The following is a 15608-nucleotide window of genomic DNA, read 5'->3' on the forward strand; positions in this document are numbered from 1 at the left end:
CAGAGCAGGGGGAGGGGCAGTTTGGGGGGTGTCGGTGGGGGCCGTGGCAGAGCAGGGGCAGGAGCAGTTTGGGGGGTGTCGGTGGAGGCCGTGGCAGAGCAGGGGCAGGAGCAGTTTGGGGGATGTCGGTGGGGGCCGTGGCAGAGCAGGGGCAGGAGCAGTTTGGGGGGTGTCGGTGGGGGCCGTGGCAGAGCAGGGGCAGGAGCAGTTTGGGGGATGTCGGTGGGGGCCGTGGCAGAGCAGGGGGAGGTTCAGTTTGGGGGGTGCTGGTGGGGGCCGCGGCAGAGCAGGGGCAGGAGCAGTTTGGGGGATGTCGGTGGGGGCCGTGGCAGAGCAGGGGCAGGGGCAGTTTGGGGGGTGTCGGTGGGGGCCGTGGCAGAGCAGGGGCAGGGGCAGTTTGGGGGGTGCTGGTGGGGGCCGTGGCAGAGCAGGGGGAGGTTCAGTTTGGGGGGTGTCGGTGGGGGCCGTGGCAGAGCAGGGGCAGGAGCAGTTTGGGGGGTGTCGTTGGGGGCCGTGGCAGAGCAGGGGCAGGGTCAGTTTGGGGGGTGTCGTTGGGGGCCGTGGCAGAGCAGGGGGAGGTTCAGTTTGGGGGGTGTCGTTGGGGGCCGTGGCAGAGCAGGGGCAGGGGCAGTTTGGGGGGTGTCGGTGGGGGCCGTGGCAGAGCAGGGGCAGGGTCAGTTTGGGGGGTGTCGGTGGGGGCCGTGGCAGAGCAGGGGCAGGGGCAGTTTGTGGGGTGTCGGTGGGGGCCGTGGCAGAGCAGGGGGAGGTTCAGTTTGGGGGGTGTCGGTGGGGGCCGTGGCAGAGCAGGGGCAGGAGCAGTTTGGGGGGTGTCGTTGGGGGCCGTGGCAGAGCAGGGGGAGGTTCAGTTTGGGGGGTGTCGTTGGGGGCCGTGGCAGAGCAGGGGCAGGGGCAGTTTGGGGGGTGTCGGTGGGGGCCGTGGCAGAGCAGGGGGGTTCAGTTTGGGGGGGTGTCGGTGGGGGCCGTGGCAGAGCAGGGGCAGGGGCAGTTTGGGGGGTGTCGGTGGGGGCCGTGGCAGAGCAGGGGCAGGGGCAGTTTGGGGGGTGTCGGTGGGGGCCGTGGCAGAGCAGGGGCAGGGGCAGTTTGGGGGGTGTCGGTGGGGGCCGTGGCAGAGCAGGGGCAGGGGCAGTTTGGGGGGGTGTCGGTGGGGGCCGTGGCAGAGCAGGGGGGTTCAGTTTGGGGGGGTGTCGGTGGGGGCCGTGGCAGAGCAGGGGCAGGGGCAGTTTGGGGGGTGTCGGTGGGGGCCGTGGCAGAGCAGGGGCAGGGGCAGTTTGGGGGGTGTCGGTGGAGGCCGTGGCAGAGCAGGGGGGTTCAGTTTGGGGGGGTGTCGGTGGGGGCCGTGGCAGAGCAGGGGGAGGTTCAGTTTGGGGGGTGTCGGTGGGGGCCGTGGCAGAGCAGGGGGAGGTTCAGTTTGGGGGGGTGTCGGTGAGGGCCGTGGCAGAGCAGGGGGAGGGGCAGTTGGGAGGGTGTCGGTGGGGGCCGTGGCAGAGCAGGGGCAGGGGCAGTTTGGGGGGTGCTGGTGGGGGCCGTCGCAGAGCAGGGGCAGGAGCAGTTTGGGGGGTGTCGGTGGGGGCCGTGGCAGAGCAGGGGGAGGTTCAGTTTGGGGGGTGTCGGTGGGGGCCGTGGCAGAGCAGGGGCAGGAGCAGTTTGGGGGGTGTCGGTGGGGGCCGTGGCAGAGCAGGGGCAGGGTCAGTTTGGGGGGTGTCGGTGGGGGCCGTGGCAGAGCAGGGGCAGGGTCAGTTTGGGGGGTGTCGGTGGGGGCCGTGGCAGAGCAGGGGCAGGGTCAGTTTGGGGGGTGTCGGTGGGGGCCGTGGCAGAGCAGGGGCAGGGTCAATTTGGGGGGTGTCGGTGGGGGCCGTGGCAGAGCAGGGGCAGGGTCAGTTTGGGGGGTGCTGGTGGGGGCCGTCGCAGAGCAGGGGCAGGAGCAGTTTGGGGGATGTCGGTGGGGGCCGTGGCAGAGCAGGGGCAGGAGCAGTTTGGGGGATGTCGGTGGAGGCCGTGGCAGAGCAGGGGGAGGGGCAGTTTGGGGGGGTGTCGGTGAGGGCCGTGGCAGAGCAGGGGGAGGGGCAGTTTGGGGGGGTGTCGGTGGGGGCCGTGGCAGAGCAGGGGCAGGAGCAGTTTGGGGGGTGTCGGTGGAGGCCGTGGCAGAGCAGGGGGAGGGGCAGTTTGGGGGGGTGTCGGTGGGGGCCGTGGCAGAGCAGGGGCAGGGTCAGTTTGGGGGGTGCTGGTGGGGGCCGTGGCAGAGCAGGGGGAGGGGCAGTTTGGGGGGTGTCGGTGCGGGCCGTGGCAGAGCAGGGGCAGAAGCAGTTTGGGGGGTGTCGGTGGAGGCCGTGGCAGAGCAGGGGCAGGAGCAGTTTGGGGGATGTCGGTGGGGGCCGTGGCAGAGCAGGGGCAGGAGCAGTTTGGGGGGTGTCGGTGGGGGCCGTGGCAGAGCAGGGGCAGGAGCAGTTTGGGGGGTGTCGGTGGGTGCCGTGGCAGAGCAGGGGCAGGAGCAGTTTGGGGGGTGTCGGTGGAGGCCGTGGCAGAGCAGGGGGAGGGGCAGTTTGGGGGGGTGTCGGTGGGGGCCGTGGCAGAGCAGGGGCAGGGTCAGTTTGGGGGGTGTCGGTGGGGGCCGTGGCAGAGCAGGGGCAGGGTCAGTTTGGGGGGTGCTGGTGGGGGCCGTGGCAGAGCAGGGGGAGGGGCAGTTTGGGGGGTGTCGGTGCGGGCCGTGGCAGAGCAGGGGCAGAAGCAGTTTGGGGGGTGTCGGTGGGTGCCGTGGCAGAGCAGGGGGAGGGGCAGTTTGGGGGGGTGTCGGTGGGGGCCGTGGCAGAGCAGGGGCAGGAGCAGTTTGGGGGGTGTCGGTGGAGGCCGTGGCAGAGCAGGGGGAGGGGCAGTTTGGGGGGGTGTCGGTGGGGGCCGTGGCAGAGCAGGGGCAGGGTCAGTTTGGGGGGTGTCGGTGGGGGCCGTGGCAGAGCAGGGGCAGGGTCAGTTTGGGGGGTGCTGGTGGGGGCCGTGGCAGAGCAGGGGGAGGGGCAGTTTGGGGGGTGTCGGTGCGGGCCGTGGCAGAGCAGGGGCAGGAGCAGTTTGGGGGATGTCGGTGGGGGCCGTGGCAGAGCAGGGGCAGGAGCAGTTTGGGGGGTGTCGGTGGGGGCCATGGCAGAGCAGGGGCAGGAGCAGTTTGGGGGGTGTCGGTGGGGGCCGTGGCAGAGCAGGGGCAGGAGCAGTTTGGGGGATGTCGGTGGGGGCCGTGGCAGAGCAGGGGCAGGAGCAGTTTGGGGGGTGTCGGTGGGGGCCGTGGCAGAGCAGGGGCAGGAGCAGTTTGGGGGATGTCGGTGGGGGCCGTGGCAGAGCAGGGGGAGGTTCAGTTTGGGGGGTGCTGGTGGGGGCCGCGGCAGAGCAGGGGCAGGAGCAGTTTGGGGGGTGTCGGTGGGGGCCGTGGCAGAGCAGGGGCAGGGGCAGTTTGGGGGGTGTCGGTGGGGGCCGTGGCAGAGCAGGGGGAGGTTCAGTTTGGGGGGTGTCGGTGGGGGCCGTGGCAGAGCAGGGGCAGGAGCAGTTTGGGGGGTGTCGTTGGGGGCCGTGGCAGAGCAGGGGGAGGTTCAGTTTGGGGGGTGTCGTTGGGGGCCGTGGCAGAGCAGGGGCAGGGGCAGTTTGGGGGGTGTCGGTGGGGGCCGTGGCAGAGCAGGGGGGTTCAGTTTGGGGGGGTGTCGGTGGGGGCCGTGGCAGAGCAGGGGCAGGGGCAGTTTGGGGGGTGTCGGTGGGGGCCGTGGCAGAGCAGGGGCAGGGGCAGTTTGGGGGGTGTCGGTGGGGGCCGTGGCAGAGCAGGGGCAGGGGCAGTTTGGGGGGTGTCGGTGGGGGCCGTGGCAGAGCAGGGGCAGGGGCAGTTTGGGGGGGTGTCGGTGGGGGCCGTGGCAGAGCAGGGGGGTTCAGTTTGGGGGGGTGTCGGTGGGGGCCGTGGCAGAGCAGGGGCAGGGGCAGTTTGGGGGGTGTCGGTGGGGGCCGTGGCAGAGCAGGGGCAGGGGCAGTTTGGGGGGTGTCGGTGGAGGCCGTGGCAGAGCAGGGGGGTTCAGTTTGGGGGGGTGTCGGTGGGGGCCGTGGCAGAGCAGGGGGAGGTTCAGTTTGGGGGGTGTCGGTGGGGGCCGTGGCAGAGCAGGGGGAGGTTCAGTTTGGGGGGGTGTCGGTGAGGGCCGTGGCAGAGCAGGGGGAGGGGCAGTTGGGAGGGTGTCGGTGGGGGCCGTGGCAGAGCAGGGGCAGGGGCAGTTTGGGGGGTGCTGGTGGGGGCCGTCGCAGAGCAGGGGCAGGAGCAGTTTGGGGGGTGTCGTTGGGGGCCGTGGCAGAGCAGGGGGAGGTTCAGTTTGGGGGGTGTCGGTGGGGGCCGTGGCAGAGCAGGGGGAGGTTCAGTTTGGGGGGTGTCGGTGGGGGCCGTGGCAGAGCAGGGGCAGGAGCAGTTTGGGGGGTGTCGGTGGGGGCCGTGGCAGAGCAGGGGCAGGGTCAGTTTGGGGGGTGTCGGTGGGGGCCGTGGCAGAGCAGGGGCAGGGTCAGTTTGGGGGGTGTCGGTGGGGGCCGTGGCAGAGCAGGGGCAGGGTCAGTTTGGGGGGTGCTGGTGGGGGCCGTGGCAGAGCAGGGGGAGGTTCAGTTTGGGGGGTGTCGGTGGGGGCCGTGGCAGAGCAGGGGGAGGTTCAGTTTGGGGGGTGTCGGTGGGGGCCGTGGCAGAGCAGGGGCAGGGTCAGTTTGGGGGGTGTCGGTGGGGGCCGGGGCAGAGCAGGGGGGTTCAATTTGGGGGGTGTCGGTGGGGGCCGTGGCAGAGCAGGGGCAGGGTCAGTTTGGGGGGTGTCGGTGGGGGCCGTGGCAGAGCAGGGGCAGGGTCAATTTGGGGGGTGTCGGTGGGGGCCGTGGCAGAGCAGGGGCAGGGTCAGTTTGGGGGGTGCTGGTGGGGGCCGTCGCAGAGCAGGGGCAGGAGCAGTTTGGGGGATGTCGGTGGGGGCCGTGGCAGAGCAGGGGCAGGAGCAGTTTGGGGGATGTCGGTGGAGGCCGTGGCAGAGCAGGGGGAGGGGCAGTTTGGGGGGGTGTCGGTGAGGGCCGTGGCAGAGCAGGGGGAGGGGCAGTTTGGGGGGGTGTCGGTGGGGGCCGTGGCAGAGCAGGGGCAGGAGCAGTTTGGGGGGTGTCGGTGGAGGCCGTGGCAGAGCAGGGGGAGGGGCAGTTTGGGGGGGTGTCGGTGGGGGCCGTGGCAGAGCAGGGGCAGGGTCAGTTTGGGGGGTGCTGGTGGGGGCCGTGGCAGAGCAGGGGGAGGGGCAGTTTGGGGGGTGTCGGTGCGGGCCGTGGCAGAGCAGGGGCAGAAGCAGTTTGGGGGGTGTCGGTGGAGGCCGTGGCAGAGCAGGGGCAGGAGCAGTTTGGGGGATGTCGGTGGGGGCCGTGGCAGAGCAGGGGCAGGAGCAGTTTGGGGGGTGTCGGTGGGGGCCGTGGCAGAGCAGGGGCAGGAGCAGTTTGGGGGGTGTCGGTGGGTGCCGTGGCAGAGCAGGGGCAGGAGCAGTTTGGGGGGTGTCGGTGGAGGCCGTGGCAGAGCAGGGGGAGGGGCAGTTTGGGGGGGGTGTCGGTGGGGGCCGTGGCAGAGCAGGGGCAGGGTCAGTTTGGGGGGTGTCGGTGGGGGCCGTGGCAGAGCAGGGGCAGGGTCAGTTTGGGGGGTGCTGGTGGGGGCCGTGGCAGAGCAGGGGGGAGGGGCAGTTTGGGGGTGTCGGTGCGGGCCGTGGCAGAGCAGGGGCAGAAGCAGTTTGGGGGGTGTCGGTGGAGGCCGTGGCAGAGCAGGGGCAGGAGCAGTTTGGGGGATGTCGGTGGGGGCCGTGGCAGAGCAGGGGCAGGAGCAGTTTGGGGGGTGTCGGTGGGGGCCGTGGCAGAGCAGGGGCAGGAGCAGTTTGGGGGATGTCGGTGGGGGCCGTGGCAGAGCAGGGGGGTTCAGTTTGGGGGGTGTCGGTGGGGGCCGTGGCAGAGCAGGGGCAGGAGCAGTTTGGGGGATGTCGGTGGGGGCCGTGGCAGAGCAGGGGGGTTCAGTTTGGGGGGTGTCGGTGGGGGCCGTGGCAGAGCAGGGGGGTTCAATTTGGGGGGGTGTCGGTGGGGGCCGTGGCAGAGCAGGGGCAGGGTCAGTTTGGGGGGTGCCGGTGGGGGCCGCGGCAGAGCAGGGGCAGGAGCAGTTTGGGGGATGTCGGTGGGGGCCGTGGCAGAGCAGGGGCAGGGGCAGTTTGGGGGGTGTCGGTGGGGGCCGTGGCAGAGCAGGGGCAGGGGCAGTTTGGGGGGTGCTGGTGGGGGCCGTGGCAGAGCAGGGGCAGGGTCAGTTTGGGGGATGTCGGTGGGGGCCGTGGCAGAGCAGGGGGAGGTTCAGTTTGGGGGGTGTCGGTGGGGGCCGTGGCAGAGCAGGGGGAGGTTCAGTTTGGGGGGTGTCGGTGGGGGCCGTGGCAGAGCAGGGGCAGGGTCAGTTTGGGGGGTGTCGGTGGGGGCCGGGCAGAGCAGGGGGGTTCAATTTGGGGGGTGTCGGTGGGGGCCGTGGCAGAGCAGGGGCAGGGTCAGTTTGGGGGGTGCCGGTGGGGGCCGTGGCAGAGCAGGGGCAGGAGCAGTTTGGGGGGGTGTCGGTGGGGGCCGTGGCAGAGCAGGGGCAGGGTCAGTTTGGGGGATGCCGGTGGGGGCCGGGGCAGAGCAGGGGCAGGAGCAGTTTGGGGGGTGTCAGTGGGGGCCGTGGCAGAGCAGGGGCAGGGTCAGTTTGGGGGATGCCGGTGGGGGCCGGGGCAGAGCAGGGGCAGGGTCAGTTTGGGGGGTGTCGGTGGGGGCCGTGGCAGAGCAGGGGCAGGGTCAGTTTGGGGGATGCCGGTGGGGGCCGGGGCAGAGCAGGGGCAGGGTCAGTTTGGGGGGTGTCGGTGTGGGCTGTGGCAGAGCAGAGGCAGGGTCAGTTTGGGGGGTGCCGGTGGAGGCCGTGGCAGAGCAGGGGCAGGGTCAGTTTGGGGGGTGTCGGTGGGGGCCGTGGCAGAGCAGGGGCAGGGGCAGTTTGGGGGGTGCTGGTGGGGGCCGTGGCAGAGCAGGGGCAGGAGCAGTTTGGGGGGTGTCGGTGGGGGCCGTGGCAGATCAGGGGCAGGGGCAGTTTGGGGGGTGTCGGTGGGGGCCGTGGCAGATCAGGGGCAGGGGCAGTTTGGGGGGTGTCGGTGGGGGCCGTGCCATGTCAAGTTACCAGCCTGATGCCCTTCGCTCTGAGTCTCCTCCAGCAGCTGCCTGGTAGCCAGGCCGGCTGTGCCAGCATGTTCCGTGTCCCGGGACGTGGCAGGACACGTGTGGGCAGCCCAGATGTGCTGGCCGAGGCCTGGTCTGGCAGGTAACACTCAGGACTGGCTGCCGGAGGGGCAAGATTTCATTCTTAGCACTGCCTCGGGCTTCCTGTGTGGCAGGGGCTCGGCACGGCGCCTCTCCCAGCCTCGGTTTCCCCAGGCGAGAGAGGGATGTGATGCTCGCCGATCCCCAAAGCGGCGGGTGCCATTCTGCTGTATGGTCTGGGACAAACTCCCCTGTGTCAGTGGGCTGCACACACTCCATAGCCCCACACAGCCCTATTTCCAGGCCCCAGGTCTATGCGTGTGCATCGCACGTCTGTGCATTGTGAGTCCTCGTGCGGGGCTCGTGCTTTCCGCGCCCGCTCAGGGTGTGGAGACCTTGTAGGGTCACGTGCCTGGCGTCTCCCTGAACATCCGAGGCGCGGGGCAGCGGCCGGGGGGAAGCCGGGGCCCTCTCCCGGCTGACGGGGTCTCTGCGGGTGGATTTCCAGGGCAACGTGAGCTTCGTCGCCGAGGGGGACGCCGTGGAGATAGAGAACGGGGAGCTGGTGTCCCACCTGGCCGAGCTGACCTCCACCCCGCCAGAGAGCCTGCTGAGAGCCCTGCTGTACCGCACGGTGGCCGCGGGCGGGGGGGAGCTCATCGAGAAGGGGCACGGCGCCAAGGAAGCCAGCTACGCCAGGGACGCCTGCGCCAAGGTAAAGGGGGCTGGGCCCTGCTGCGCCCCCGTGACGGGCGGCCGGGGCCACGCTTCCCTGTGACCTGCGTCCTCCTGTCCCTCCCCTGAGGCCCCACCATTCCCCTGCCACTGCCCGCTTGGGGCCCGGGGCTCGGCTGGCCTCCAGGCCCAGGGGAGCCCCAGTGCCGACGCCCCGGGCTGCGGAGAGCTGAAAGCCGCCAGGCGGACGGAGGGCCTTGGCTAGGGATCGGGCTCCCCTGGGCAGGCGGAGACTGGGGGCAGCAGCGGGCCCCCCAGCCTGGAGTGGGGCTGTTCTGACCCCCTGCGGGAGGGAGTGTGGGTAGAAACAGGCCGGGCAGCTGGGCGGGACCCCTCCATGGGTCAGCTGCTCCATGGCCGTGGCTCTTGATCGGCACCAGGACGGCCACGGGGATCCCACCCGCCAACCCGCCACAGCCCCTGTGCCGAAAGGCGCCTCCCTCCTGCTCGGGGGTGACGGCGTCTACCGGCAGCAGCCACCAGAGGGCAGCAGAGCCGCCCGGTGGTAATTGCCTCCAGCAGGGGGCAGGAGTGAGCCGGCCCCACCTGTCCCACCTGCCTGATCCCCGGGGGGCCGCGCCCCACGCCCAGCGGAAGGCGTGCAGGCTCCGCCCCATCCCCAGCCACGGGGGGGCAGCCGGCTGCCTCACGGCGCCTGCCCCCCCAGGCCATCTACGAGCGGCTGTTCGGCTGGATCGTGGGGGCGTATCAACAGCGTCATCGAGGTGAAGAACTACGACGCCCGGCTGCACGGCAAGAACACCGTCATCGCCGTGCTGGACATCTACGGCTTCGAGATCTTCCACAGCAACAGGTCGGACTGTTCAGTTTAGAGAAGAGGAGACTGGGGGGGGATACGATAGAGGGATATAAATTCATGAGTGGTGTGGAGAGGGCCGATAAAGAAAAGTTATTTATTAGTTCCCATAATAGAAGAACTAGAGGACACCAAATGAAATGAATGGGTAGCAGGTTTAAAACTAATAAAAGGAAGTTCTTCTTCACACAGCGTGTAGTCAACCTGTGGAACTCCTTGCCAGAGGAGGCTGTGAAGACTAGGACTATAATAGAGTTTAAAGAGAAGCTAGATAATTTCATGGAGGTTAGGTCCATCAATGGCTATTAGCCAGGGGATAAAATGGTGTCCTTGGCCTCTGTTTGTCAGAGGCTGGAGAGGGATGGCAGGAGACAAATCGCTTGATCATTGTCTTCGGTCCACCCTCTCTGGGGCACCCTGGTGTTAGCTGCTGTCGGTAGACAGGATACTGGGCTAGATGGACCCTTGGTCTGACCCAGTACGGCCGTTCTTATGCCCCACCACCACCACCCCCCCCCCCCCGCTCCTCGCCCAGCATGCACCGGGGCTGGGGGGGCTGATTCCCAGCCCTCAGCCCTGGAGTGGAAGGGGGCGGGCGAGGGGGCGGGCAAGAAGGAGAGGGCCGGGCAGGATGATCGGCGGGGCTGGACGGCGGCTCCCTGCCGCCTGGTCCCTCCATCCAGCAGAGGCTCCCAGACCCAGTACAGAGCGTCAGGGACCCTGCCCCGAGCTGTGTGCACCGCACGGGGGGAAGTCAGGGGAGGCCCCTGCCATGCGGGCCCTGAACTGAACCCCTCCTTGGCACGGGACCCTGCCTGGCCCAGGAGCCCAGGGTGTTCTGAGATGGGGGGCTGTGTCGGGGGCCGGGGAAGGGAGACCCCAGCCCCCCGGAGGCAGCCCCCGAGACCCGTGCGCTTGGCTGTTTGCAGCTTCGAGCAGTTCTGCATCAATTACTGCAACGAGAAGCTGCAGCAGCTGTTCATCGAGCTGATCCTGAGGCAGGAGCAGGAGGAGTATCAGCGGGAGGGCATCGAATGGCAGCACGTGAGTGCCCAAGCCCCGTGGGAGCACCAGCCCAGAGGGCAGCGAGGGGGTGCCAGGTCCCCGTGCGACAGGGTAGGATAAGGGGGTGCCAGGTCCCCGTGCGACAGGGCAGGGTAAGGGGTGCCGGGGCCCCGTGCAACAGGGCAGGGTAAGGGGGTGCCAGGTCCCCGTGCGACAGGGCAGGGTAAGGGGTGCCAGGTCCCCGTGCGACAGGGCAGGGTAAGGGGGTGCCAGGGCCCAGTGCGACAGGGCAGGGTAAGGGGTGCCAGGGCCCCGTGCGACAGGGCAGGGTAAGGGGGTGCCAGGTCCCCGTGCGACAGGGCAGGGTAAGGGGTGCCAGGTCCCCGTGCGACAGGGTAGGATAAGGGGGTGCCGGGTCCCCACGCAACAGGGCAGGGTAAGGGGTGCCGGGTCCCCATGTGACAGGGCAGGTTAAGGGGGTGCCGGGTCCCCGTGCAACAGGGCAGGGTAAGGGGTGCCGGGTCCCCATGTGACAGGGCAGGTTAAGGGGGTGCCGGGTCCCCGTGCAACAGGGCAGGGTAAGAGGTGCCGGGTCCCCGTGCGACAGGGCAGGGTAAGGGGGTGCCGGGTCCCCGTGCGACAGTGTAGCATAAGGGCGTGCTAGGGCCCCATGTGACAGGGCAGCGTAAGGGCGTGCAAGGGCCCCGTGCGACAGGGCAGCATAAGGGCGTGCAAGGGCCTTGTGCGACAGGGCAGCGTAAGGGCGTGCAAGGGCCTTGTGCGACAGGGCAGCGAAAGGGCGTGCAAGGGCCCCGTGCGACAGGGCAGCATAAGGGCGTGCAAGGGCCCCGTGCGACAGGGCAGCGTAGGGTGTGCTGGGTCCGGGGGGCTCTGCTCCAGCCACAGAGTCGCTCCCACCTGCCTCCCGGGGCTCCCAGCCAAGGCCGTCGAGTCCGGGGGACCCGGAGGCTCCTGCCACGCCTGGCTCGGCGGCTCTGCCGCGCATGGCGGGCCCCAGGGCAGGCTCCGGGCCCCGCGTGACCCCTGCCCCACCCCCAGATCGAGTACTTCAACAACCAGATCATCGTGGACCTGGTGGAGCAGCCGCACAAGGGCATCATCTCCATCCTGGACGAGGCCTGCCTGACGGGGGGCCGGGTCACCGACGCCATGTTCCTGGAGTCCATGAACACCAAGCTGGCCAAGCACCCCCACTACGCCAGCCGCAAGGTGAGGCCGTCCGGGCTGAGCAGGGCTCTGGGGGCGGGGGGCTTGTGCGGGGCTGGGCTGCCCGCTAGGAGGAAGACGGAGGCCTGGGGGGGTGCCGAGTCCTGCAGGAAGGGAGAGGCGCTTTGGGGGGGGAGGGAGGCGCCGTCTCGGGATGCCCCTTGGATTCTGCAGGAAGGGGCAAATTTAGCCTCCCAGCCACTTAGCGCCCCCAAGCCAGCGACCCTCCCCATGCAGCCCCCAGTGCTTCTGGCTGGAGAGGCCAGGGGGGTCCCTCTCCACCGAGTGGGGGCCACCCTGCTGGGCATGCTGGCACCGGGGGGCTGCCGGAACATGGGCCTGGCCCTGGCTGTGAGTGCAGGCAGGAGGGGGACTGCTGGGGGGGCCCACGTAGCAGAGGGCTGGACCCAGGGGACAGTGGCACCCTGCCGGGCATGGCCCCCATACCCCCGCGGCTCAGCCCCCCCTGTGTCCCCAGCTCTGCGCCACCGACAAGTCCATGGAGTTCGGCCGGGATTTCCGCATCAAGCACTACGCCGGGAACGTCACGTGAGTCCCCCCCGGGCGAAGGAGGGGCCCGCCTGGCGGCTTGGCATCTCTGCCCAGTAGGAGCCCTGTCCGGAGGGGGGCCGGGGCTCCCTGCAGGCCTGGTGCCTGGGGACGGCTGCGCTGGGCGGGCCAAGGGGCAGGATCGGGCCCTGCATGCTGCCCAGGCTCCCCTAAGGCCTCTCGGGCCACACCCAGATCCCCGGCCCGGGGCTCCCCTTGTCCTTTCAGGGGACCCCCCCCCGGCCTGGCAGGCGCGTCCAGCTCCCTGCTGGCATTTCCCCGCTTTCCCCCACAGCGCTCGGCAGCCCCTAGAAGGGGAGCTGAGTGTGAGGAGCCGGCTGGGGCGTAGGCGCCTCCTGGCGCAGCCATGCGGGGGCGGCTGCCCCCACGGCCCCTGCAGCGCTGCGTTGGCATCCGGCCACCTCCGCAGGGCTGCGTGCTCAGAGCTCTCCCGGCTGTCGGCTGCGGCGGGCGGGGGAGGCCTGCCACCTGCGCTGGGATCCTGCGTCAGGCAGAGGCGTCCAGCCCACGGCCGCGGCGCCAGAGCAAGCGCAGGAGCCGGGCCGTTCGGCAGGGGGGTGGGAACGCAGGGCCGGGCGGGATTGGCTGGGCATCTCTGGGAACCTGGGAATGAGCGTGTCCTCCGCGGGGTGGTGCTTGTGCACGTGCGAGTGTGCAGTTGCACGTTGGTGATGTGTACGTGCCCTGTAGGGTGGTGCTTGTGAGTGTGCAGTTGCACGTTGGCGTGTACCTGAGCACAAGCACGTCCCCACAGGGTGGTGCTTGTGCACATGCGAGTGTGCAGTTGCACGTTGGTGATGTTTATGTGCCCCGTAGGGTGGTGCTTGTGAGTGTGCAGTTGCACGTTGGTGTGTACCTGAGCACAAGCACATCCCCATAGGGGGGTGGGCTTGTGCACGTGTGAGTGTGCAATTGCACGTTGTTGGTGTGCACTTGGGCTGTGCATGCGTGTTTGTACATGTCTGAGTACGGTTTGTGTGTGTGCTCCCCGGGGAGAGGCCTGGGGGAGGCCCATTGCTTCACCCCCTCCCCAGCGCTGGGCTGGACCCCTCAGCTCGGGGGAGGCTGGGGCAGGCTGCACAAGAGAACTGGATCCCCCTTTCCCCTTGGACTCTCCCCCGGAGCTCTGGCTGCAAGTCGCTTGCCCGGCCCAGGATGTGGGAACCGACTCGGTCGGGGGAGGGAAGGGCTGCCAGGGTCCTCTCGGACTCTTAGCTGGCCGCCCACAGAGCCCCTAGCTTCCCCTCGGGCAGCTAGAGTCAGCCTCCGCTCTGGGGCGAGGGCAGCCTCCTCCCACCCCCGGGATGTGGAGGGCCACAGGGAGGACCAGTGGGGTTAGGGGGCAGGCAGCCTCCTCCCACCCCGGGATATGGGGGTCGCAGTGGGGCCAGTGGGGTTAGGGGGCAGGCAGCCTCCTCCCACCCCGGGATATGGGGGTCGCAGTGGGGCCAGTGGGGTTAGGGGGCAGGCAGCCTCCTCCCACCCCGGGATATGGGGGTCGCAGTGGGGCCAGTGGGGTTGGGGCATGCTCAGGATGCTGAGTGCAGCAGGATGTGAGACTGGACACTCCCTGTGCAATCAGGTGGCCCAGGTGCCACCCTTTCAAAATGCACCTGTGAGGGGCACTGGCCCTTTAAGTCTTAAAGGTGCCACAACCATTTTAGTGGGGGCAATAAACTGCCAGCCCCTTCCTCCCCTCCCGGCGCCTGCTCTTGCGGGCTCCCGGCTGCAGCCGCCCCGGACTGAGTGGGCCGAGCGAAGGGCCCGCCCCAGGCCGGGGCTGGAGGTGACCTGCCCCTTGGCTCTGACTTGCAGGTACTCGGTGGAGGGGTTTATCGACAAGAACAAGGACACCCTCTTCCAAGACTTCAAGCGGCTGATGTACAACAGGTGAGGGCTCCGGACGCTGCCGCGGGGGGGCGCGGGACAGGCACGGTCGCAGCGGGGCAGGGAGGGAGGAAGAGCCGCGGGGGGGGGCTGAGCCTCGGGGGGGCGCGGGGCAGGCACGGCCACAGCGGGGTCAGGGAGGGAGGAAGAGCCGCGGAGAGGGGGCTCCCACGGGCACGGTGGGTCCCCACCCCGGCGTCTCATCCCGCCCCGCGAGGGGCTGCCTGTGCGGACGGGCCCTGCCGTGTCTCCTGCAGGCGGGGTGTGACCAGCGGGAGGGGCCCTGGAGCCGTCCCCCCGGCTAGCGGAGGGGAGGGATAATGGGCTGTGAGCCCAGGGACAGTTGGGATCCGGGGCCGACCCCCGGCTGGGTTCCCTACCCGCACAGAGCCGCAGGTGGGAGGTTGATTTTGCCCCGGGTGACGGGACTCTTAAGGGGCCTCCTGGCTCCTGCGCATCCCCCTATGCCAGCCGGGGGCTGCGCTCGACCAGACCGGCGCCGTGGCTGCATCCGGGGCGCCTGGAACCAGGGTCTGGCCTGGTGCCCGGTTCCGTCTCTGTGTACGGCTCGGGGCCCTGCGCCCCTCATCTCTCCCGGCAGCAGGGCCCCCTGCTGTGGGTCCGGGGAGCCCAGGAGGCTGGAGGGGTTGGGGTGGGGAGGAGAGCTCCGGCTCCCCGGCTCCTCACTCCCCTTGGCCCCTCTCCCCAGCACAGACCCCGTCCTGAGGGCCATGTGGCCGGAGGGCGAGGTGAGCATCACCGAGGTGACCAAGCGCCCCCTGACGGCCGCCACCCTCTTCAAGAACTCCATGGTGGCGCTGGTGGAGAACCTGGCTTCCAAGGTAACCGGACGGCTCTTCCTCGCTCACCCGTGGCCCGACGCCCCACGGTGCCTGGATTCCCGCCCCCGTCAGTGGGTTCCCACCACCACCGCCTCCCCGGGCGGCCTCTTCCCGGCCCCACACCCGCGGGAGATGCCCCTCGGCCCCTAGCCCCCCCATCTGCTCGGAAAGCCAGTCACTGGACCACCGTTCCAGGGCACTCAGTGTGCTGTGGGGCCTACCCCCAAGCCCTGCTCCGCACCCTTCCGGCACGGAGCCACCCCCCCTTGGCCCCCACCCTGCCCAGCTTCTAGGGCCCCCCGCCATCAATCTCCTGCCTGCTCCCCGTCTCCGCACCTCGGGCTGCTCTGCTCCCCAGCAGGCTTGCATGGCGGTTGGGCAGGGGCAAGCAGCTGGACGGCTCCCCCACTTCTTAGCACCCCATTGGACAGCTGGATGGCTCTCCCACTTCTTAGCACCCCATTGGACAGCTGGATGGCTCCCCCACTTCTTAGCACCCCATTGGACAGCTGGACGGCTCCCCCCTTCTTAGCACCCCATTGGACAGCTGGATGGCTCCCCCCTTAGTACCCCATTGGGCAGCTGGATGGCTCCCCCCTTAGCACCCCATTGGACAGCTGGATGGCTCCCCCCTTAGCACCCCATTGGACAGCTGGACGCCTCCCCCCCTTAGCACCCCATTGGGCAGCTGGATGGCTCCCCCCCTTAGCACCCCATTGGACAGCTGGACAGCTCCTCCCCTTAGCACCCCATTGGGCAGCTGGACGGCTCCCCCCCTTAGTACCCCATTGGACAGCTGGACAGCTCCTCCCCTTAGCACCCCATTGGGCAGCTGGACGGCTCCCCCCCTTAGCACCCCATTGGGCAGCTGGACGGCTCCCCCCCTTAGTACCCCATTGGGCAGCTGGACGGCTCCCCCCCTTAGCACCCCATTGGGCAGCTGGACGGCTCCCCCCCTTAGTACCCCATTGGACAGCTGGACAGCTCCTCCCCTTAGCACCCCATTGGGCAGCTGGACGGCTCCCCCCCTTAGCACCCCATTGGGCAGCTGGACGGCTCCCCCCCTTAGCACCCCATTGGGCAGCTGGACGGCTCCCCCCCTTAGCACCCCATTGGGCAGCTGGATGCCTCCCCCCCCTTAGCACCCCATTGGACAGCTGGACGGCTCCCCCCCTTCTGCCACTGCCCCGGGGGTCTGGGCACAGGCCATGCTTGCTCCTGCCAGAAGGGGAGCTGCTGAG

General features: G+C 69.8%; 1 protein-coding gene across 1 annotated transcript in view; it reads left to right on the top strand.

Annotated features, from left to right (window-relative positions):
* The window catches only part of MYO1G (myosin IG), a 64852-nt gene that overhangs the window by 18807 nt on the left and 30437 nt on the right, over positions 1-15608 (top strand). Inside the window, 8 exon segments of the mRNA XM_075922999.1 lie at positions 7793-7999; positions 8687-8719; positions 8721-8833; positions 9766-9880; positions 10901-11071; positions 11547-11617; positions 13454-13528; positions 14235-14367. Of these exon segments, the coding sequence (XP_075779114.1) occupies positions 7793-7999; positions 8687-8719; positions 8721-8833; positions 9766-9880; positions 10901-11071; positions 11547-11617; positions 13454-13528; positions 14235-14367 (918 nt within the window).

Source organism: Pelodiscus sinensis, chromosome 2 (assembly GCF_049634645.1).
Source record: "Pelodiscus sinensis isolate JC-2024 chromosome 2, ASM4963464v1, whole genome shotgun sequence".
Lineage (NCBI taxonomy): Eukaryota > Metazoa > Chordata > Testudines > Trionychidae > Pelodiscus > Pelodiscus sinensis.